At 47.5% G+C, this 24,735-nt stretch overlaps 2 protein-coding genes across 2 annotated transcripts in view; one reads left to right on the forward strand and one right to left on the reverse strand.

The window, feature by feature from the left end:
• LOC139338735 (zinc finger protein 91-like) overlaps window positions 1-24,735 on the reverse strand; it is a 299,694-nt gene that overhangs the window by 186,101 nt on the left and 88,858 nt on the right.
• The window catches only part of tmeff1a (transmembrane protein with EGF-like and two follistatin-like domains 1a), a 59,641-nt gene that overhangs the window by 30,923 nt on the left and 3,983 nt on the right, over window positions 1-24,735 (forward strand). The window contains exons 3-9 of the mRNA XM_070973702.1: window positions 239-368; window positions 6,334-6,363; window positions 11,207-11,303; window positions 11,963-12,111; window positions 18,227-18,286; window positions 22,005-22,128; window positions 23,020-23,181. Coding sequence (XP_070829803.1) covers window positions 239-368; window positions 6,334-6,363; window positions 11,207-11,303; window positions 11,963-12,111; window positions 18,227-18,286; window positions 22,005-22,128; window positions 23,020-23,181 — 752 coding nt within the window. The remainder of the gene's footprint in view (window positions 1-238; window positions 369-6,333; window positions 6,364-11,206; window positions 11,304-11,962; window positions 12,112-18,226; window positions 18,287-22,004; window positions 22,129-23,019; window positions 23,182-24,735) is intronic.

Below are 24,735 nucleotides of genomic sequence, written 5' to 3' on the forward strand. Positions count from 1 at the left end.
GCAGTCAGGTCATCGTGTCCGAAGCTCCTCGCAGGATGAAGGCAGCTCCTCGTCCTCCTGAAGCTGCTCGACGTAACGAGGTGACGGCTTGTTCTCGAGCGCGCTCTGCTCCTCGGCGGCCTGCGCTGAGCGGCGAAAGCAGCAGAAAGCCTCTCGGCTGCTTCTGAATCCTGCGTTCGTCCTGTCAGCGGCGGTCACATTGAGGCTTAATTAACATTTGATTGTGTTTGATTTCCAGTGCCACAAACACTACGTCCCCGTCTGCGGCTCCAACGGAGACACCTACCAGAACGAGTGCTACAGGCGACAGGCGTCCTGCAAACAGCAGAGACTCATCTCCCGGGTGTCCGACGGGCCCTGCTCCGCCGGTGAGTGTGCCAGCAAATACACAGGCCCGGTGCAATGGAAACCTGAAATAACACTGATTGATTGCAGGGGGGTTCATCAGAAGTGAGTTACAGGCCTTCATTTATTGAAATCGACCAGCGGAAGAGTACGTGAGGACGTCAGTCGGCTTCATTTCAGACGCTCTCGAGTCGTCGGAGGAGGAAATAATTCAGCTGCTGCCTCGTAAAAAGAGACAGAACTTGTCTTCATTTGTCCCAAACAGTCACGCAGTAACAGCGCGATTCTCTTTGGTCAAATGATTCAGAGGTAATTATCATCATCATCGCACGCTGGTACTGAAGGGTCGGACAAACACTTTGTCTTCTCGATGTGACTCCTCTCAGGACTCCACCTGGACGGAGAAAGGTGGACGTCAGTATTGGCGTGCGACCTGCGGCGTGCTGTAGGTGTCGTTTCTCCACACAGGTCACATTTTAGAAATCTTCCACTCAAACATGATGGAATTTTGTTTGGTTTGCACAAAACATTTAAAGGAGGACGCGTCTTTCACGCCGCTGCCGTCCTCACCTCCGCTGTCTGCAGCGCTGCACGATGATGTGGCTCTTCTGAGCGCCACGAACATCTTTTTGGCCGTTTCCATCGTTTTCCATCAATAATCGCAGGCCGTCCCCTGAGACAGACCTGAGAAAACATGGTCGCCCCCACGCTGTTTGTGACGGTGCCAGTTAGCCTGTTAGCATCTCAGGAAAGGTTTGTGCAAACGGTTCGCTTCATGTGAGGTATTTTCAGACTGGGAGAGGTAATCATTCAAACTGTGCAGCTTCAGCCAGGATAAGATCAGCTGATCGGTCTGTAATATGACCGTAACCGCCTCACTTATATCTTTAATTACACCCTCAGAGGCGGCCACGCTGCAGTTCACTGTCATTCCTTTTTTAATTGACTGGACGCCGAACGCCGAGCGCTCGGCCTCGATTTTTCCTCTGAACTCTGGAGAACGTCATCAGTCACATTGATTTCAGAGAATGAGCCAGTCAATCAACCGCTGATCAATTTTAATTAGGAGCCGCGTACGAGGGCCGTTAAAGTCCTCCCAGAGCAGAGCGGTTCTAAAGCTGCGGTCCAGGGGCCGTCCAGGGGCCGTCCAGGGGCCGTCCAGGGGCCGTCCGGGGGTCCTTCAGAGGCTCCAGGAGGGGCTGCAGTGGAAGGAGGATTGAGGCCTTTAGTTCCAGTCCAGTGAATGGTGGTCAGAGGCCTGTTTGACGGCGTTTTAAAGATCTCTGAGACGTTTCCATCAGTAGTTCGGATAGAGTGAACGGACGCTGACTCAGCAGCTTTGAGGCTTCAGCTGTTCGCAGATCTGTGCTGCGTCTCCACTGAGCTCTTACATCTTACTGACGGCAGGTTCTGACGCCGTCCGGTCAGAGAATAAAACCTCAGCTCAGGAAAAAATCAACATGTTTCCACAAGAAGAAGTCAGATTTCTGTGTGTTCACATCCGCTGCAGCAGCCTCGTTCCTGTAAATCCACGTTTACGCCTGCTGCTGCTCAGGCCTCAGGTTATGGACTGCGTCTTCACTTAAAGTGCCGTCAGGCTGAGAGACGGCAGCGACACCTCCACTGATTCGATGTAAACACGCCGGCGGCCTGAGTCGATAATGAATGACCTTTTTTAACGTGGCCACAGCTTGACCTAATTTCACTGTGACTTCTGTGAATTATAAGCTGAGCATGAATCTCAACGCCATCCTGCAGCTCATGCATCTGCTGCTCAGACTGGACTGGATGGTTTTCACTGCCTCCACCATCACAGTCCATTGCATTATTTAATGAACGCTGAGCCTCTGAATATTCACGACATGTCAGCGATCAGATCAGATTACTGGTGTTAACGAACGCGAGCTGAAAATGTGTTTTCAGTGGTGGTTAGAAGCCACTGAAGATGCCAAACAGATGACTTTTACTGCATCGGGACAATTAGTACCACTTAAAAAAGTCCCCCCATCACTGTGGGATGCTTCCTTTGGTTCTGCTGAACTTTTCTTCTCCATCTGGCTTCTAGGAAGGCGAAACGTTCCGTCTCCTCCAGGACTTCTGCTCGGTGACACAGTGCTGATGAAACACAGGCTGCACGTCTCCTCACAAGCTGGGTCAGACGTTCTGTTATTGTCAGCGAGTAGATGAGCTGATCTCCAGCAGTGGTGACGTGTGACGCGTTCCTGTAAGGTTTTAGCAAGATGTTGAAGCAGCTTGTAAAGCCTGTTTGGATCCAGCTGAAGGTCTTTCAGGTCTTTCCTTTCGAAGGCTTCTGGTTCTGTCAGGTTCTCGGTTCGTCTTGCACCTTCAGCCTGGTCCTCTGGAGGTGGCTCGTTGTGGATTTTGATGCGTGTTGTAGAGGCCATCCTCTTTTCACCTGCAGCTTTGATGCTTGATTGCAGAATTTGCAGGTGTTTCATTGAATCCAGTCCACCGCCATGCTGGACAGTTCTTCTCATGGAACTCTGCACCTTCGTTCTCCAAACATGTCTTTGCTCAGCTCATTGTGACGTCAGGCTTGTTTAGATGTTCCTTTACAAACATTTCTCCTCTGATGACTCTTCCATGAAGCTCATATTTGTGCAGGTCCAGCAGTAGAACAGAGCAGCACCACTGCAGAGGCTTCATGAAGGTCTTCAACAGGCGAACGGGTTTGAATTGAATTTCTAACAATCCTACCAGCAGATCTCTCTGAAGGTTTCTTGATTCAGGGTTTTGAGGGGTCAGGTTATCTGTGAGCTCCTAACTTTGCATCACTTGGCCTTTCATAACGATGACTGTGATCAATCCCACAGCACTATGAAGCTAATTAAGGTCAGAGACTTTGAACACAAACAGCAGCACACATCACTGTATGCTGGAGCGTGAGGGTTTCCACACATCTCACTCTTGGCCATGCAGTGTGTGACTGCACACTCAGACGCAGTGTGTGAGGGATATTGGCACGAGTTTATTTCCTAAAACGTGCAGGTTTAATGCTCCACAGCTGGATGAGCGCCAGCCATAAATCAGGCCCATGCTAACGCAGACAGAGCGCTAACAGGTTAGCATTTTTCCCATCAAACACGCTGCAGACTCTCTGGACTCAGACGTCTCTGCAGGCCGGTCAGAGTTTATGTTCTCATCCCACTCCTGAGAAATGTGTGGAGGAAACATAGTAACACCACAGCAGCGGCGGAGGTGGTGGCGGTCAACTCCATCTGCAGGGCCAGTGGCCTGATTTCCCAGGAGGCCCCGCCCGGCGCTCTGCTCTTATTACCCGTTACACTGGGGATCCGGCGCTGCGATATGCCCCCTGCTTCCCTCGCCTCCCTCCTGTCCTTCTGCAATTTCCTCTCCCTGAGATTTATGCTTCCTGTAATTGGAGCGTTCGGCGGCTGTGAGCCGAGGCAACAGCGCAAATACTCAGCTAAGTTTTTTCCCTCGGGCGGGAGACGAGGAGGAAATGCAGCGATTTGGCTTCTTTCAGCGGCAGACTGCGAGGTTATGGGAGGGAGGACGGCTCCTCGCTGGGGTCTGATCACAGGTCAGCGGCGGGCCGAAGGTCCGACCTCCACGCCAGCCTCAGGACAGTTATTACTCTGACAGAGAGGAGGAGAGCGACGCCTGCAGCAGACGGCAGATTCACACAGTGTGACGTCTGAAAGCCTTTTCCTCTGAAACCTTTCGCTTCCTGTGAACTGCACGTTTCAGATGTACAGTGGACAAAAGACGTGGTGTCGGTCCCTGTCTCCTGTCCCTGTCTCTGCATGTGGTTCATGTTTTTCACTGAATATGAACGTTGTTGTCTGACATTTGGGTCGGCGCATTAGTTATTTACTCCTCCTCTGATCATCCAGCCACGCACATACTTTGGTTTCAGTGTTCAAATTTAAGGTCAAGAACGAACTTTTAGGTTTTTTGCTTGTTTGCAAAATGACCGACACGTTTCTGTTTCTGAGCAGAACACTCAACGTCACGAGTGCGTTTGCTGCTGGAAAATCTTTTGGATCATTTCTGAAAGGAGGATTTTGTCACAGTTAACCTGAAGCTTCAAAAGAGGCACAAAGCTGGACAAGACATAAAGAAAGAATATTTATGTTGTCCGGCCTCATTTTAATGTTATCAGAAACACCAGGAAAAGCTGAGCGTTTGGAAACACGTGGCCTGCAGCAGAGGAAGCAGGCAGCTGCTTCATTAAACACAGAATCAGCCATGTTTCATCTCCTCAGCAGGTTTTATTGCTGCGGCATCGTCTGATTCTTCAGCTGCTGCAGAGACGCTCGGCTTTTATCCACAAGACGACTTCTTGATTCGCTGAGCAGCAGCAGAATGAGCTCTGCAACGTCCTGGTCAGACGTTCTCCCATAGAGACGTGCAGTTCTATGGCGGGAAGACAAAGCTGGAGCACCAGGTCTTCTGATTTAACAGCAGCTGATTCGGAACCTGTGAAGTTTATTGATCACAGAGTTTTGTCTCTTCAGATCTGCAGCTTGAAATTTGGACGTCAGTTTAGTTTGCAGTGCAGAGCTTTTGTCTCCCCCTTCTGGCCGTGAGAGTAACTACATGAACGCGTCGGCGAGCTGATGACGCCGGGCTCGCTGCGCTCCACTCCCTTCAGCGCTGGTAAACCAGTCATTGCTGGGTGACATTAAATGCATCACTGCTGCATTCCAGCGCCTGAACGTCACCACAGACGCCAGATTTAAGACTCTGCTCACCTGCCAGTCACAGAGAGATTTACCTGGTGGTGGCAGGTGTAATCAGCGTTTGGTGAGGACCTGAATGCAACACGTGTTCATTTAAATGCACTAAAATGTTGTTTCAGGCTTTTCTACCTGCAGACCTTCACTTCTACCTGCCCTCTGTCTTACCTTCCTAGCTACCTACCTGCTTTCCTCCTTTCCTTCCTACTTACCTTGCTACGTAGTTACCTACCTTTCCTCCCTCCTACCTACTCTCCTTTTCTTCTAGCTACCCACTGACCTCCTTCCTTCCTTCCTTCCTTCCTTCCTTCCTTCCTTCCTTCCTTCCTTCCTTCCTTCCTTCCTTCCTTCCTCCCCAGTTCATCATTCCTACTTACCTCCCATTCTTCCTTTGAGTTCCACCTGCAGTTTGAGAGCAAACTCTTAACATTTACTCAGTAAGACGCCGACACCATCATTAATATCTGCACTCAGTCTCTGACCAGTTCTGCCTCCTTTTCCATGGAAACTAACCTCATCATGACTTTGTAAAGAAGTGCAGCAGCTAAAGGTGAAATTTAATTGAACAAAGCAGCCGGTGTCCATTTCTTAATGCACCAGCATCGTGCCAGAACCTCCAAACACGGCGTCCATTTCTTAATTCAAGGTTGCCGCGCCAAGATTTATACCATCAGAGTCCATTTCCTGATGGAGCTGCAGAGCTGAGCCAATGAAAAGACCTGCTGACACACTGCTGTGTGCCTCTGCATGACACTATCACGCACGGGGTGTTAATCTCATGAAAAACCCAAAATCAGGTCCAGTCTGACTTGATGCATCTGAGGCTTTCAGATCTGCAGGTCAGCTGATCTGCAGTCTGTCAGCCGATCTGCAGGTCAGCTGATCTGCAGTCTGTCAGCTGATCTGCAGTCTGTCAGCTGATCTGCAGGTGACAGGTGACGTCCTGCGCAGAGATTGGAGGCAGAGCCAGCTGCAGACCTGCACCTGCAGACAAGGTCATGCTGTGATCAGGCAGTAACCTTGAAGCTGAAAACTGCAGTTCATCAAATGACCACGTGAGGCCGCCACCAAAGCCAGTAATCCCCATAGACCCCCATATTAAACTGCAGCTATACTGATAAATAAAACTCTAGACCAACTTTAGACCAACTTCATGAAATGCTCCGTGGCAGAGAAGCACGTCTGTAATTGTGACCATTGAGAAGCGTTTAATGATGCTCATAAAGAGATAACTGAAGGTTTTGTGTCTCTTGTGTCTTTACAGATCCTGGATCGGGTTCAGGAGACGGAGACGGTGAGTGTTTTGTTTTTTAAAGATTTCATTTCCTGCTTCACTTTTGTTCTGATTGAAAGTCAAACATGAATCGATTAGCGTTGAGTCGAGCCGAGGCTGACCCCTGCTGAGGTCTGAATAGGCTGAATGACGCCTGAACGCAGCGTTTGAGGGTCTTTTAGTCATTCTGTATCTGCCCCCCGCCCCCCCACTCTCTGCTTGAACTCTCCCTGTTGGATGGATTAATGTTTGCTCAAAGCCTCGCCGCTGCCAAATCTGGCAACAGAGACATTTTGCGACCATCTGCGAGCACCGACCGCGGCGTTTGTTGTCTGATACGGCTGCTGGGGGATTTAATTGGAGGCGGTCCCCAGAGAGACGGCTTCTCCGCCATCTGCGTGTGGAGGAGGCGTCAGCTGAGCCGAGGAGCCGGTGATTCCCCTGCAGGCGGTGGACGTGTCCAGTCAGAGAGACAAGTTATTAAACCTGACTTTAGCTCGCTGCGTTGTTTGTCTGTCTCTCTCCAAACCTGCGCACACCTGTCCGCTAACAAGCCTCCACCTGTGAAACGGTTTCCACGGACAGAAACGGATCGTGTGGCAGGAGGTCTTCAGTGTTGATCAAAGCTCTGCGTCTCCACAGGAGACTCATGATGATGCCAGGTCCATCTCTTCACTGCAGTTTGTCGCCTGCACAACTTCTTTTTCTCATTTTTGGAACAGCTGAGGCTGTTTTCTGCTGTCACTGCTAAATGATTATGTAATTAATCAATGAAACACTTTTCATGTTGAGTCAGTTTGTATTTGCTTAGACGACGTCTCCGCAAACAAAAGTGTGATTTTGAGCAGATTTTAAACGGTCATTTCTTTTCCTTCGTCTCAGACCAAAGTTGATGTTTGAAGAGGAGAACGAACCATCTCCCCGCCTCACCCTGTCTGTTTATCCAGCTAATGAACGACCTTCAGCTAATGAGCCTCAGCGATGCTCCAACACGTCCCAAATCCTCGAGGTGTCCCATAATTTAGCGCCCGTCTCTCTGCGTACCTCCGTGGTGGTTGTAGCGTCTTTGAACGTGTTTTAAAGATGAGCAGTGAACATGCAGCTGATGTCGACTTCACTGACGCTGCAGCTGCTGGTGGTGACGGTTGGTGTAACTCCTGACCTCCGCTCATCCTCTCCATCCCTGAGAGCCTTACGTACGTCGTATGTCCTCATTGGTCCAGAGGGTCGTTAAACAGTCGATGTGCTGCTGGAGCACAGTCAGTTAAATCCTGCTGTCTGTCACAAGATTTCAGTCATAAATGAAGGTATCCAGCTGTGCGTGATGTCACACACACCTGGACAGGTGTGAGTGTGGGAGCACAGACAGACAGACAGACAGACAGACAGACAGACAGACAGACGTCTTCGTCAGTTAACCCTGAGCTCATTCTGTACTGATCATTAAGTTCTTTTCCTTTTTCCACTTGAAGTCCACTAAATTCTGTCCTCTGTGAAAATCTGTGACCTACCTCCACCTTCGACTCCATCAGCCCCTTGACTCCGCCTGACAAATAAGGACTGGCAGGCGTTGATATTTCTGGGATGAACACATGACGGCTGACGCTGCTGGTGTGTGTGTGTGTGCGTGTGTGTGCGTGTGTGCGTGCGTGTGTGCGTGCGTGTGTGCGTGCGTGTGTGTGTGCGTGTGTGCGTGCGTGTGTGCGTGCGTGCGTGTGCGCGCGTGTGTGTGTGTGTGTGTGTGTGTGTGTGTGTGCGTGTGTGCGTGCGTGTGTGCATGTGTGTGTGCGTGTGTGTGTGTGTGTGTGAGGCAGCAGCAGCTTCCTGCCGTCACACAAACAAACAAAGAGCCTCTCTGCTGCAGATCGTCGTCGATCGATCGGCAGCCTCCGAGCCCCGGCTGAGCTCTCCATGTTCAATACATCCACACGCAGCAGGCCAATCTGTCAGCCAGCAGGCACTCACGCACGCAGAGACACACACACACACACACACACACACACACACACACACACACACACACACACACACACACACTCTTCGGCATCCACCCTCTCAAGTCGTTTTAATCATGTTGTCACTCTTAAAGTCGCTTCTTTCTCACAGTAACGGAGCAGAAATCTGCACCAGAGTGAGGCCTCTGCTCTCGTCTCCTGCGGTGGATGAAGTATTCACATCCTCCACTGAAGTAAAAGTACTCTGTACCAAGTAAAAGTCCTGCATGTCCTGCAGGCGACGGCTGGTTCAGGTGTTCACACGCCACTCCGCTGAGCTGGGATGTTTGTGTGTGTGTGTGGGTGTAAACAATAATTGTTTTCTTTGTTGTTTTGTTTTTATCATTCGAGCGCCGTAGAGTTTGCTGAGGCGTCGTCATGTGACTGTCTGTCCTCGGGTCATGTGACTGCTCCGTCCTCGGGTCATGTGACTGTTCCGTCCTCGGGTCATGTGACTGTCTGTCCTCACGTCATGTGACTGTCTGTCCTCGGGTCATGTGACTGCTCTGTCCTCGGGTCATGTGACTGCTCCGTCCTCGGGTCATGTGACTGTCTGTCCTCGGGTCATGTGACTGCTCTGTCCTCGGGTCATGTGACTGCTCTGTCCTCGGGTCATGTGACTGTCTGTCCTCGGGTCATGTGACTGCTCTGTCCTCGGGTCATGTGACTGCTCTGTCCTCGGGTCATGTGACTGCTCCGTCCTCGGGTCATGTGACTGTCTGTCCTCGGGTCATGTGACTGTCTGTCCTCGGGTCATGTGACTGCTCTGTCCTCGGGTCATGTGACTGCTCCGTCCTCGGGTCATGTGACTGCTCCGTCCTCGGGTCATGTGACTGTTCCGTCCTCGGGTCATGTGACTGTTCCGTCCTCGGGTCATGTGACGTCAGCTGAGCAAACACAGTTTGACACTTTTCCTCCTCCTTTTCTTCTCTTTCCTGTTTTCCCTCGTTGTTTTCTCGCCTTTGTCTCCGCCGCTCTTTCCTTCTTCTTCCTGCTGATGCTTTGACCACAGTCCTTGCCTCAGGTGTGTTGCTGTTGTCGTGTTTACCTGTGCGCTCTGTACAAACAGCTGCTGTGACTTATTGAACAGGGGATTTGAGGACTTCAGGTGGAAGTCTTGCAGGTTGGTCGTTCGCTGTGGATTCATTTCCTTCCTCTCGACAACACCGAGCTCTTCCTCTGTTACAGCACAAAATCACACTGGATGAATCATGAAGACGGCGGCGTGATGAAAGGCAGCCATGAATAATCCCTGCGGCTCTTTGATATTTGATGTTCCGGTTGTTACCGCCTCGTCTGCTCTGAACTCGCTCTCTGCTGGAAAATGGACGCTGTCATGCGAGATGGCATTAAACGCATCCCCTGTAATGATAATAATAATATCATGAGATGATAATGCGTGGCTCTGTTTCCATTTGGCCGATAAGCTTCAGGAGCCTCTTGGCACACTCAGCTGTGTCTGATAGAAAAGTGTGTGAGCCGTGTCGTGTGTTGATGGCGGAGACGGCGGCGGCGGCGGCGCTCAGAGACTGATGTGAGCTGGAGGTTGTTTTGGAAATGAAATTAAGTCACTGTTCTGGAAAGGAGTGCAATGATAATAATAATAAAATCTGATTATGTTGTTGAAGGATGAAAAAATGAAAAAGAAAGCGAACACGGCGAGGCTGAAAGAAAAGAGGCTTCAGATGGAGATGAAGACGGAAAAGATGAGAAATGGAGGGAGAAGTAGAAAAGAGTCATTACAGCCTTCAGACCTGAGCCAGGTGTTAGTCAGTGTCTTCACTCTGAGTCCGAACGTTTGCCTCCAAAATGTCCCCAGATATATTCATAATGCTCTCTGAACTGTCACGAGAAACGTTAAAAAGCCGCAGACTGCTTTCTCTTTCTAGGTGTTTAATGAACTTAATGTAAAATATCACATGATAACAGGACTCCTCGATTCCTCGTGTTAAACGTCTGAATAGCTTGTTTTCATCTGACGTCACATCACTCGCCAACTGCAGATGCAGGGCAGGAAGTGATTTCTGCATTGGAAGGACCAGAACACACTTTGAAAACGCCGATGTTTTTTATTGTTTACAGCTGCTCAAGCTGTCAGATATCAAAAAATGTTGTTTATAAGGGTGAAAAATGCAAGGAATTGACTGAAAAATAGCAGAAAAAATGTCTCGTTAACTGCGGTCGGGAGGAGTCGGATAACAGTGGAAATGATGTACCTTTAGCTGTTAAATCTACGGCGATGATTTAAGGTAACAGCTACAAACAACACGACCAACACTTGTTCAATCGGCGCTAACAGGCTCACTTAAGACGGCTGAGCGTAAATAACGTACCGCCTTGTTTAGAGACGATCCTCTTCTTCAGTGCCGTGGTTAACCGAGCAAACAACCGTAACGCGAACGTCAACATTCAGCACGGCGGCGCTGAACGTCGCTGCTCGTTAATCCTCAGGACAATATGAGCTGCGCTCGTCATCCCGCAGCTCTTTGGTATCGAGGTCGTGGACCAACAGAAAAGCTGTTTTCCTCCAAACTTTTGTGTTTTCATTTGTTTTCTCGAGCAGAACGACGTCTGAATGAGCAGCTGGTTGTTTTATCTGCTGCCTCAATAACAGCAAAACCTTCAGTTCAGGTGAAAAATTGCATTTTTTTCTGTTTTCTGTTTCAAGCTCTTTCTCATAATTTCATCTAAACCAGCCCAGAACCTTCCTCCATCTCGTCCTCCTGAATTTAACGTCACGTGACTGAAAACAGGCTGTTGATGATGAAGCTGCTTTGAGTGACTGGTTTTTCCTCCGTTACACGGCTGACAGCTGCTTCACAGTCTGCGCTCAGACAGCGTTTCTTCTTCTTCTCTGTCGTTTCTCGCAGACGATGAAGGTTCAGGCTCCGACGTCGGGAAGAAGTTCACCAAATGCAGCACGTGTAAATATGGAGCCGAGTGCGATGAAGACTCTGAGGACGTCTGGTGAGTGGACGAATGCGACCAAGTATGTTTACTCAACTAGATATTGTACTTTCATCTTCACCGCCACAAGTTACTTACAAATGGACATTTTTACCAAACGGCGGACCGTCTTCCCATTTCTAAAAACCCAAAGTGAATATCTGCTGTTGAGTTATGATGTGAAATTGAAATATGTTCTATGTATTATTGAATTAGTGAGGTCTTAAACTCACCTTGATGTTTTTATTGAATACTTTTATTCACTCAGAGTCAAACTGAGACGACCAGCCTTCCTCATCGCAGTGAAACGAGGAAAAGATGAACGTCTCTTTAAACATGTTCTGTAGATCTTTAGAGAAGGTTTGATCTCAACCGAGTGAGAATGAAGGTTCCTGAAGTTCCCCGGGCTTCGACTCTGAGTGAGATGTTTGGAAAGATGATTATTTCACTGTCTGTAAGAAAATACGTCTCCATGTCTGAAAAAGCTCTTCAGAATCTGTGAATGCATCTTCTTCTGAGCAGACTGCGGTGAATTAATGAGCTGTGTCTTCATTCAGACGTCTCTGAACGTGCCGGCTGATGCTTTAGTGCAGATGAGAGCAGAAACACGTTCAGGCTCCGCAGACAAGACGTTCATTTCCAGACAGAAACGCTCCTGACGCACGACTCCTCTTCCTCAGGTGCATATGCAACATCGACTGCAGCGGCCACAATGAAAACCCGGTGTGCGCCACCGACGGGAACTCCTACAACAACCCCTGTCTGGTCCGAGAGGCGTCGTGTATGAAGCAGGAGCAGATCGACGTCAAACACCTGGGCAGGTGTCCCGGTAAGGCCCCGTCTGACGAACCACACGTGTCACCATCCAGTGACGTCATCATCACTGGACGACGGCGGTCAGATCGATTCTGCTGCGTTTTACATTTGAGCCCTTTAGAGCCACAGAAAACACAAAAATAATGAAATACGACAAATCAAACACCTGCAGTTTATTCCATTTACATCACGTTTCGTCAGTGTTTCACAGCGGTGTGTCGCAAGAAGTCCTGATGATACAGATCATTAAATTAATGCAAACACAATCCAGAGAGAGACCAACACAACTGAAGAGACACAAGCAGATACACACAACACACTGCAGATACACACCACACAGGCAAACAAACACACTGCAGGTGGGACAGACAACAGTAGACATGTCTCCAGGGGACACATAGCAGTGCTGAACAAAGCAGGGACGCTCTGTGGTTTGTGGACTAGCAGCAGCAGTGAAGCTCCTCTTCCTCAAAGCTTTTGTCTTGGTTGAAGTGTGTACGTATGAGCTGTGTGTTAGCTTTCATACTGAACCAGGACGAGAGGTCGGAGGTTAGATTTAAGCTTCGCTGGTGACAAAAAAAACACAACATCTGAGTTTGAACATCCCTCAGTTACACAAGAGGGAGTGCAAACAGCAGACAGAGCTGCCTAAGTTAGCCTAAAGTTAGCTTGAAGTTAGCCTAAAGTTAGCTTAAAGTTAGCCTAAAGTCAGCTTGAAGTTAGCGTAAAGTCAGCTTGAAGTTAGCATAAAGTTAGCCTAAAGTTAGCTTGAAGTTAGCCTAAAGTTAGCTTGAAGTTAGCATAAAGTTAGCTTAAAGTTAGCCTAAAGTTAGCTTGAAGTTAGCCTAAAGTTAGCTTGAAGTTAGTCTAAAGTTAGCTTGAAGTTAGCATAAAGTTAGCTTGAAGTTAGCGTAAAGTTAGCCTAAACCAGGACACTGTGGGCTCACGTGTAACCACATGTGTTCAGGAGTTTTTGGAGGATAGTGCAGCTCTGTGGCACACAGGAAGACGATCTGCCAGGCTGTGACAGACACGCCTCACCTGTCCGCAGGTGCATTCACTGCTCACCGCTCTCGCTGAGGTCGCTGACTGATTAAATGTCACCGGGCCTCGACAATCTGTTCAGCTCTCAGTCATCATGCTGTTCACTGACGTGAACGGGCGATCGGGCGTGGGCGGAGGCTCTAAAGCTCCACATGCAGCTTTGTGGCGGCCGGCAGGAAGCGCCGGCGTCGGTGGAGTCCTGACGCCATCATGCGGTTCAGCCAATGAGGAGCGTTGGATTCAAAGACGCTCAGAGAAGAGGGCGGTGTCTTTGGCGAGCAGGGAGCTTGGTGTGTGTTTCATTCTTTCTTTTTTCCGTCTGTTTTTATTTTAGTTTTCCCTTTCTTCTTCTCTTCCCTCTTTCCTTATGTTGCTCCTTCTTCTTCCCTTCCTTTCCTTCATTTTTGTTTTCCTTATTTCCCCATTTCTTCTCCTCCTCTCGTCTTTTTGCTCTTTGTTTCTCAGTATTTGTCATTCTTTCTTTCTTCTTTCCTAATTTTCCAATTTTTCCTTTCTTCATTGTTTCCTTCTTTAGTCCTTCCTCACTCTTCCTTTCATATTTCCTTCTTTTTTCTTTCTTTCTTTCTTTCTTCCTTCTCTGATTATTTCCTCAGTCTTTCCTTCTTTTCTCACTTCATTCTTTCCGTTCTTTTTCTCTTCTTATTTCTTCAGTCTTTCTTTCTTTTAGTCTTTTCATCTTTTCCTTTGTTCTTTCTTCATTTTGACCTTCCTGCTTTTCACTTTCATGCCACGTGTCGTTCTTTATTTCCATGTTTTCTTTTTTCTTCCGTTTTTCTTCCCTCCTTCTCTCCTGTTTTTCTTGCTCTCCTGAATCTCTCCACATACATCCGCTGATTTCTTTCTCCTTTTATTTATATCCGCCACTCTTCCTTTCTTCTTCTTTTCTTTCTTTCCTTCCTTGTTTTTCATGCTTTTCATTCAAACTGCTTCACTTCCTCCGTCTGACATCCATGAAGTCTCTTTCTCACCTTCGCTGAGGAGAAACTTTTCTTCAGTGTAAGTCTGCGTCTATAATTCTCCCTGAATCGCGGATATTACTCCTCCCTGCTTAATTCCTCCACCTCCAGCATCATTTAAGTGCTGCAGACGGGGATCATTATTCCACATTAACTTGCTGATGTAGTAAAATGCAGGATTGATGTTGTTTCGCCCTCCGTGAACACTGCTGACTGCACAACTGTGACTGTTTCATCTCGTCCATAAATCAGCCTCATTATTGAAACCGTGTCAGACAAATGAATGTCTAATCACCAGTGCTTTCAATTAACCCACAAACCAAGCGTGCCGTTTGCTTCCATGGGAGCTGAGCTTTGATTACACCAGGCATTAATCCACACCCCGTTCCCCAAGGAATTATTTGGTCAAGACTAACTGCTGCTTCGTATGTCTGCTCAGGTTTTACTCCACAAATCTGTCAGAAATCAGCTTTTCGGAGCCAGAAGCTGAGAGCGAGCTCGTCGAGGTTCAGCTTTGAAGCGAAGCTTACCGACGACGGAAGAAGTGATGTCACAGTGTGGAAAAACGGCAAAAGTATTAACATCAAAACTTGAAGTATCACAAGTAAAAGTATTCATTAAGCAGAGGCCCGTTTCAGAATAATAAATCTTTTATTGGCGTGTTTGTCGCCTAAACGTTGCTGCTGGTTGGCTTAAATGTGGAGCTCATTTTCTAAACCGCTGCAGAGCTTTTTGAATTTCCCCTCAGGGTCGATAGTTTCACCTCAGACGGTAACAACACTTCCTAATTCATGTGTTCACTCATTCTGTGGCATCCATCCGCCGGCGCTGCTGTGAACTGGTTTGATTCTGAAGATATCAAGAGCTCATTGTCAGGTAGCAAAACGACGCCTGTGTTGTGTTGAGTTGTGAAAGGCTCAGGGTCTCTGGCTGCAGTCTCCTTTGTTCAGCATCTGTGTGTGGGTTGGTTTTAACTGACGGTCACGCACAGACGAGCATTTCTAAACTCTATTTTCTCATTAGAGCTGCTTCACTTCAGCCTTAAAACAAAAGAAGTCGCCAAAAGTTAAATGCAGGCTGAACAAAAGCAGCTGAAGAAGAACCTAAAAGAGTCTAAAATTGGCCAAAATTGTGATTTAAATGCGGATGAAAGAGCACATGAAGAAGACATTCCCAGACGTCAGACGCTAACGTTGCTACCGTTGGACTTTTTTTTAACTTTTGATGTTGCGACACATTTCTGTCAATACTCATGTGCAGCTTTCCTCTTCATTGTCTAATTTCTCTGTTAGACGTTTATCCCAAAAACTGGTTTGCAGCTGCAGTGAAAATGAGAGGAAAGTCTGGCCGAGCTGTGAAACGTTTACATGTCGTTCGTAAGATCCACAGCAGCTTTTAAGGAGGAAATAAAAGCTCTTATTTCCTCTGATCTTCCTCTGGAGGAGTTTTCAGAGGAGGGGGTGGTGCGAGCATTTATTCTGAAAACCTCATTTGCAGTCACAGTTTGCTGTGTGATGTTTTCAGGCCGTGCCAGCACACACATCCTCCGAGTGTCTGCGAAGATCAGATTCATGTTGATGGACTCGCCTTGAATCACGGTGTGTCGTCTTATTGGAGACACACTCTGAGCTCCGTCTGGGTGTTGGCAGGAAACGGTAACCCGGCGGGATTTATGGATTTCTTGTCGGCGGTTACGGCTTTAGGTGGCCGGCGACCAAGCGTCTGATTGGCTCGGGGAGGTGGTGGGTGGGGTGGGCATGTGGGTGTCCAGCACCCTGAGGTGAAGAGCACCTGCCCTCTCTGCTGATCTGCTGTCTCCTCGAGGCGTCGGGCCAAGATTCACCAAACGCCAGAGACCAGAGTCAAAGGGTTTGATTTGAAGTGTTTCCACAGCGAAGAAATTCAGTCATTTTTACTGTTTCTGGACAAAACTGCGAAGCTTAAACTGTTTCTTTCACCACTTCTGTTCTTTTTGGCAGTGAGATTTATCAGCCGTTATTAGCATAACACTTTATTTTTAGCCACGCTAGCAGCACCGTGAGGCTGACATGTGTGAAATATCTTTATTTGCACTATTTGATGCACTGATATGATATTTGCTCTGTGTACATATATGTCAATGATTCCTGTGAGATACAGTTCACACATTTATGTTCCCCAGACGATGAATTTTAAAGTCTTCTTAAAAGCTCTCTAACAGCGCCATCGTCAGGCTAAAATGAGACCTTGTTCAACAGTTTGGTTTGTTCAGCGGCACTTTGTGCTAAGTGCAAATTAGCAAGTAAGAGTGCTAACATGCTAAACTTAGAAGGTGAACATTACACCTGCTGAACATCAACATGCTAGCATTGTCGTTGTTAGCATCTCAACGTGCTGACATTAGCGCTGCATGAAGCCCACAGTGTCTCAGGAGGGAGCCGTGTGAAGTCTGACAAATGACAAAGTGAAAGTCATGATGTGAGTCAGCGTCCGCAGAGCTAAGCAGCTCGTTTAGGCTACAGACTACAAGCTAGCAGCGGCGGTGACGAGCTGAGAGTAATGACTGAGCTCTTCACACAGCACGAGAAGCTCCACTCTGCTCTAAATGCTGCAGAGCAACACGTCAACATCCACGTTCACGCAGAGAGAAAGAGGCCAATTCATGAGACGCAGGCAGACAGACGGACGAGTGGACGCACATCATGACATCATATGGATGCATGACAGACGCGTTGTTACCTTTGAATCCTGATGCATCAGTGCGCAACTGTGAGGTACTGTAGCTTCCAAACGTCGGGGTCCGGCCCCTCCAAAGGTCCCTCGGTAATGCTGAGGGGCATCTGAAGCATGACGAAGGATCCTTGTCTTTCTCGGGGGTCAAAGGTCAAAATAGCTGACAAAACCTCTGCGTTACTCTTTAATCATGCATCATATTTCATCATCTTATCGTGTGTGATGGTGCTGGATTTTCACCTGTCAGCTTAATGTTCAGTCCTCTGAAATGCAGTGGAGTAGCAGTTACACGCCACCACTGGAAATGACTGTAAGCATCATTATTAGAGAGCAAATCGACCACGTTCTGAAGAATGAGCCGCACAAAGGAGGCGTGTCGTGCAGGAACATGAAGAGGAGACACAACATACAGCATGTCTTTCTGACGCGGGAAGAGCTCGACGTGCTGACGTGTAACCTCGGATTTGCATGAACGCATCGTGCATGCAGGTCAGATCAGCAGACCGAGCACAGGGCGGCCTCCAGTCCATCATTTCTAAAGTGCTCTGTGACTCTGGTGTTTCACCGCACAGAATAAAACCGCCGTGGGCTGTTATCAGGCTGATATCATGCAGTCTGAACCCGACTTCATATTAATCTGCCATCATTCAGTCCACAGTTTGTCCGTTTGCTTTCTGGCCACAAACAAACCGACGCCCTCCGTTCGCTGTTTGTTGCGTTCAGACGTCGACGGATTGTTACGTAATTGGCACCGTTGTCGCTTTTCTGTATTTGACAACACAAAGAGAGAAAGAAGGAGGGAGAGGTCTGGAGGGGGAGAGAGGGGGAGAGACAGAGCAGGCATGAGAGAGGGAGGGAGGGAGGATGATGATAAGGGAGGGAGGGCGAGGAGTGGGAGGGTGGGGGGAGGAAAAGACAGAGAGGAGGGGAGAGAGAGTTTTGTCAATACCTCCTCAGGATGATGAAGCATTAAAAATGGATGAGTGTGTGTGTGTGTGTGTGTGTGTGTGTGTGTGTGTGTGTGCATGCGTGCGTGCACGCGCGCGCGTGTGTGTGTGCATGCGTGCGTGCGCGCGCGCGTGCGCGTGTGTGTGTGTGTGTGTGTGTGTGTGTGTGTGTGCGTGTGTGCGTGCTCTGTTTAACATTCCCAGCAGCTCCTCCTCCTGCAGACAGCATGAAGACAGAAAAATAACCACAACACACCGAACCTGCTGCTTCTGCCTTTGTTTTGTTTGTCGTCACCCACCGGCCTCACACACACACGCACACACAGTCAATAAACAGATGAGTGAAGACACTAGGACACAGCAGACAGGAAGTCAGACATTCAGACTGAGGAATGAAAAGGCTGAGATCTGTTCAGAATAACTGACTGTGCGTCTGTTTCCTCCACAGCTGATAAAGAGAAACTGGGGAAGAAAGACGACAGCAGTCCTTTCAAAGTAAAGGTCTTAGGTAAGGAGGCTCCTCTGTCCCCAGTGTGTGTGTGTGTCTGTGCACAGATGGACGGACAGCTAACAAGCTAACGCTGAACGCTCCTCGCTGCTGCCGTCGTTCTCATGAAAGGAGTTTTCTGAAGCTGAAATGAGACAGAAAGATGGCACCAGTTACTGGATGCTGTTCAGACGACACGTGCACAGACGTTAAATCATGCAAAGTTTTACAAACAGCTGCAGCTTGTGAGTATCTTGAGCTTATTGTACGTGATGTTCACCGGCTTTCAAACACCAACACAAACAGCTCTGGAATACATGACAGCTATCACACTGCTGGTTTAACATAGGCAGTGTTCACATGGGAGGAAGCATTTAAATGCAACACAACAGAAAAGGATACACGACACTTTTGTGCTTTATAATTAACCCTAAACTGTAACTGTAAGTTCAAATGTGACTAAAACAACAGCAGGAAGTAAACATGATGATGATGATGAGTCGCTCCCAAACGGCCGCTGTGAAGATGATAACTGAGCTCTGGGGAGAAGATAACGTCACACTAACAGGAAGTCCAGAAACAGGAGCATCACGACTCAGTTTGTGACATGTTGATTGACAGCGAGGTGCACCAATCGGATCGTTTGTGATTCCCACTCAAACAGCTGACAGAGCGTCAGCGGCCCAGTGGCTCGGCTTCACGTTGGCTCGGCTGCGCTCTGTGTTTTCTTCGTAATCTTGTACGTTTTGTTAACTCTGCGTGTTTTTTCCCGTCTGGACTGACGGACCTCCAACGCGTCGCGCTCACCGTGAACGTAAACACTGAACCTGCAGTCAGACTCCGCTGAGGCTGACGTTCTGCAGGTATCTGGTCAGAAGCCAAAGTGTTAGAGCAGTTCCAATGTTGACCTGGTGATGGCGCTTCATGAAACGTCAGACGATCATAAAAGTGGGTCGGATTCATCCTCTGGGGAACGTGACATGCTCACTGCTAGCACAGCTGAAGAAACGGCCTCAGACTTCATGTTAATTTGTACTCAGGTTGTAAAACCAAGCTGTAAATCCACTTGGCAGCCTGTTAACCTGCGTGTGAAGCTGCTGTAACAGCAGGATAAAACTACCGACTGTCTCTTTAAAACACAGTAATGTCCTCACAGAGGAGAGACAGAGCAGGAGAATCTGAATCTCTGCTGATAGCCGACATAATGTGAGTCCACTGTTCTTTAAGCCGGAGCCGCCACGCTGGAGTCTCTCGTAAGCAAACACACAGATTAGCGCCACGGAACGAGCGTCAGCCAGCTGCACAATGCAAGTGTTGAGTTTGGAGATCAAAGAGGAGATGAAACTGAATCTGGAGGGTTTCATTATCTGCGGCTCGCTCTGTGCATTGATATGAGCGACTAAAGCGCCGCGGCGGGACGGTTCCTCCGCCGCTGTCACTTCCTTCACTTTTAACTTGGACTCGGAGACGAACAATAGGAGGATCGGATTAAACCGCTGCATTGTCAGCGAAGGACGCGGCGCCATAGCTCTGACGCTGATCATGTGAGACTCAAGAGGGGAGGAAGGCTGCGTTCACGGCTGCCATGTTCACATCTGGTTCTCTGAACTCTGCAGCGTCTCCTGCTCTGGTTCATCCACCTTCATCTCATGAGATGCTGTCGTAGGACGTGTCCTTCCAAGGAAGACGTCATTCAGCTGTTTGGCTGAAGGTTGAAGTAAAAACTGGAGAACGGTCATCTCGAGCCGTCGTGGATTCAATTATTTCGAACTCAAAAGTGGGAAATTTGTTATTTAGATGAAGCACGAGGTCATCGCAGCATTTTAACAGGTTAAACAAAGATGATCTAAGATGATGAAACCAGGCCCGGCTAGCCCGTTTCCTCTTTATGCTAAGCTAAGCTGACCAGCCTGAACATTTCACTTCCTGTTTAACTTGGCTGTTTCTGGAATCGTCTCCTGAACGCCGTCCTCTCGTCTCTCCGGCCGTCGTTTCAAAGAGAAGCTTGGTGAAAAACCCAAACCTGCCCTGAGCCAGCGAACGAGCTACGTCGGCCTCTCAGCTCCGAGTTTCTGTTCTTTTCCCAAAATTAGGAATATCGGCTTATTTCACGGCGTTTGTGGTTTTCAGTATATTTTATTCCATTACTGAAGCTTTCAGACTGTCTTATTCGTTTCAGTAGAACACAGAAAAACAACAGTTCTCCATCACGTCAGACGTCTGTGAAACCGCTCTGGTATCAGCTTCATATAAACACCCCAAAACACAAAGGATTGTGGGTAGACAGACACGGATGCATTGAGTAAAGAGCAGAATCAGATCTGTTGCTGATATTCAGCTCGTTATTCATCAGAAAATGACAGTAATGAACATTTCTGCTCAAACCTCTCAGTCTGACTGGAGGACGCTTAACAAAAACTGAGCGGACTTTAATTTGTCAGCTTGAACTTTGAGGGAAGAGCAGCGAAATACGAGCTCTGAAGCAAATGACCGTCGTTAATGTTCTTTCTCTCTCAGGAGGTCTGAAGGAAAAGGTTGGAAAGATGTTAAAATGACGAATGTGTTGAAGCTGTTTTACAGCTTCACGAACTGAGCAGTGAAGTTTGGTGTGATTATCCTGTTTGTACGGTGGCTGACAAGGGCAAACGCGCCGCAAACGGCAAAACGCTGCAAACACAGGAATGACGCAAAGCCAAAAACACACAAACACGTAAAACAAATGCAACAGAAAAACACTGCAAATATCGAAAAGAAGAAGAAGAAGTTTTCCTTTATGTCTTTCTTTTAAACACTTTCAGCCAACTTTCTTCTTCTTCTTCTTCTTCTTCTTCTGCTTGCGGACCAGTTCATCCCTCAGGTCGAGTCCACTTCAGTTTTGTGGAGTGAATTTGCAGCGTTTTTCTGTCGCATTCATTTTGTGGGTTTTGTAAGTTTTTTTTTCTGCTTCGTTTCTGTGATTGCAGCATTTTTCTCCTGCAGCGTTTTTTTCTGTTGCATGTGTTTTATGTGTTTGTGTGTTTGTCGTTTGCAGCGTTTTGCTGTTTGCGGCGCGTTTGCCCTCGTCAGCCACCGTACATCTGTGCTGGAAGTCGACGCTCCGCAGCTGAAAACCTCTCGACCACAGTTTAACAACCCAGCTCCTGACTTTATGAAACCGCTAATATTCCTGATAATTTGACATTTTGAAAGGTTCGATTAAACAGCAGTTATTGGTTTTTACAGGTTTGTAAATCTCCCACATCCTCTTCGTTCGGAGGTCTTAAAAGTGCCAAACAGTGAACGCAGAGTTTTTATCCTCCTGTTGATGAAGATCAGTCATTTTAATGAGCCACAGATATTATTAGTATTATTATTACTGCAGTGAATTCTGCTGAAGAGTCAAAGGCTTCATGTTTCAGGATTCATGTGCTCATACTGACACAGAACGACTGAATCTGAATCATCTATTGATTATTGTCACGACGCTGATGATGACGATGACAATGACGATGATGATCATGATGATGATGATGATGACAGCTCACGCTCTGGTCTTAAATCATGACGCCTGCACCGCTGCTGTATTTTCCTTTTATGTATCTTCTGTTATTAAATCACCATGTTTGATCAAACGTATCACGTTTTATGCATATTAATGACTTCTGCTTCAGTATTTGTATGAGGTGTCGTACATGCGTCAGTCCCGATCCCTCCCCGCACTCTCACATTGAGTTTTTGTGTTTTTCCTCTTCCCCTTCAGAAACCACCGGTCTGGACCACGGCGACGGTTTCTACGCCGGGATGCCGATCCCCTGCGCCGACAGCTACGCCGGCTACTGTGTTCACGGGAAGTGTGAGATCAAATACAACATGGCCACCTGCAGGTGTGTGACTACCTGAACTGCTGCTGCTAACGCTACCGCACTGACGTTAACGTGCTGCTCGTCACACACAACAGGACGATATGGACACACACCCACCTTTGACAATGACAGCAGCAGCTTTCCAAACACAGTTAGAAAGTGATTCACATGAAGTGAGCGACTATAAAAGCACTTCAAAATGATTAAAACTGAAATGTCATAAAACTTAAATAAAATCTGAGAAAGAAAGTGAAGCTGGAAAGATGTTTCAGCAACGCCACCTCCGAGGACCTGAGGGGACAAACGGCTTTCAGAGATCTGATAAATCTGTGAGGCCTCTCAGAGCTTTGTGAGTCATCAATGATGCCTTTAAATCAATTCAAAAAGCAGCAGGTAGCCTGCTGTTGTCATTTATCCTGTCAGTATTTGCCTCTGTGCTGCAGTGGAACAGAGCTTTAAAGTAGCATGAAATTAGAATACTCAGGTAGAGTACAAGTACCTCAGATTTGTATTGAAGTGCAGTGCTTAAGTGTACTGAATCACATATTGACGAGCAGAGCTCCTCCATTTAAAAATCACCTTTTATAGAGTTTATCCTGTAGATGTTAAACCTGAAATCACCAAACTTATGGCTGCGTAGTCACTGCTGCTTCTTCTTTTCACGTGTGTTTTCGTCAGTTTTACCTGCAAAACTTCAGTGATCGTGTGTTGGCCTCTTGCCAGCTGAACAACGCTCAGCACTGTACCTGAACGCATCCTTTGTGACGTGCTGATGCTGCTGACATGCTGCTTTCACTGTACGCAGCCTGCGTGGACGAGATGTTAAACCAAACGTCCCCTCCTGTGTGTGTGTGTGTGTGTGTGTGTGTGTGTGTGTGTGTGTGTGTGTGTGTGTGTGTGTGTGTGTATCAGGTGTGATGCAGGCTACAAAGGTCCTCAGTGTGATGAGACTCAGGACTTCAACATCCTCTACGTGGTTCCGAGCGGACAGAAGCTCCACTACGTCCTCATCGCCGCCATCATCGGCGCCGTGCAGATCGCCATCATCGTCGCCGTGGTGATGTGCATCACAAGGTAAGGCGCCATCCTGTAAAAACTGAGAGAAAGGTTCAGTAGGTTTTTGGTGGACAGGTTAGTTTTGCTATGTAGTATTCCCCATATCAGCAAGGGAATTTCTGAAAGTTTTGATAAATTTCAGGTAGAAAATAAGAAACAAACACAGTTTTCATTCCTTGAGGAAGACGATGATGAAAAGACAGGTTGATTTTCCACCACAGCAGTTTTAATCCACCGTGTTCGCTGGTGGAAAAGTGGTTTAAATACATAACAACACTGTGTAATAATGATAATCCCCTCACGCATAATGTGAACTAAAACATGTTTAGAACAGAACCTACAACCCTGATTCCAGAACAGCTGTTAAAAACACCAATCAAATCACCTGATCTGATCCTCTCTGACACAAACTGACCCGAGAACAGCTCAAAGTCAATACATTTAATGTTCTTCATCATCAGCTTCATTGATTTCTGTAAATATCTGCTTACTGTGAATCTGATGCAGCGACACGTTTCACAGACTGAAAGATGAGGAACGCTCCAAAAACACCTGTTTGGCTCGTACTTTGGCTCCATTTTGAAACCAAGCATTAAAAAAACTTTTGAGGATGAGGCTGAACAAGCTGAATCCATCGACGTGCCGTGTCCACATGGCAGAAGCAAGCAAACACCCTCAGAGTCGAACATTGAGCTCCTGCAGGAAGCTAGCTCACTGAGGAGGCTTCCCTCTGCAGCTCAGAGGTTTGGTTTGATTGTTTAGCAAAGAGACGTCAAAAATAAAAAACGAAGCTCAGACGTGGATGTTTTCATCAGCATGGGAGCCTCCTTGCATCGTTTCCTCACATGATTTAAATTTAAACGTAAAGATGATGCTTCATATCCAATATGCTGCTGGATTAGATGATTATTTCAGGTTGTTTTTCTGGGCTGTAGAGACGTCTCCAGGCGTCTCTGTGCTTCTGTTTGCTGAATGTTGTTTGGCTCAGGTGGACAAACAGGCTTAAAATTAAAGACAAGAACAGTGCAGACAAACAGCTGAGAGCATGCCGTCTCATTGTTCCTCCATCACACATGAAGTGTAGGTGTGATGTCTGTCAGGATGGAGCTGCCGGTGACAGCTGAGGCTTAAAGCTGAGGAGAATTAAACAGGATTTGACTTGGCCTCGTTTCCCTCCTCTGAAGCAGCAGGCGCACTTTACTCCATCACCCGAGGAGCAAATGAAACGTCAGTCTCTCTTTGCTCTGTGGAAGTTCTTTGGCAGACGTTCGACAGTAAAACAAGCCTTACTTCTCATCAACATGTGACAAACACACCTGTTAATACACGTGGACGCTCGACTACATGTGACGACCAGGACGTACGCATCAGTACATCCAACGCACCCCAGAACTAGTTTCAGAAAGTCTGTTTGTTTCGAAAACAAAATTTTTCGAAACAAATACAGTCCAGATATTCATCTTCTACAAACACGACACTGCCTTGGGTGACGATCACATCATTTACGTTACTGACACGTTTTAATTATTTCACCTTTGTTTCCAAGAAATCAGCCGAGTCTCTGCGTCTCTT

This window comes from Chaetodon trifascialis, chromosome 11 (genome assembly GCF_039877785.1).
Source record: "Chaetodon trifascialis isolate fChaTrf1 chromosome 11, fChaTrf1.hap1, whole genome shotgun sequence".
NCBI classification, from domain to species: Eukaryota; Metazoa; Chordata; class Actinopteri; order Chaetodontiformes; family Chaetodontidae; genus Chaetodon; species Chaetodon trifascialis.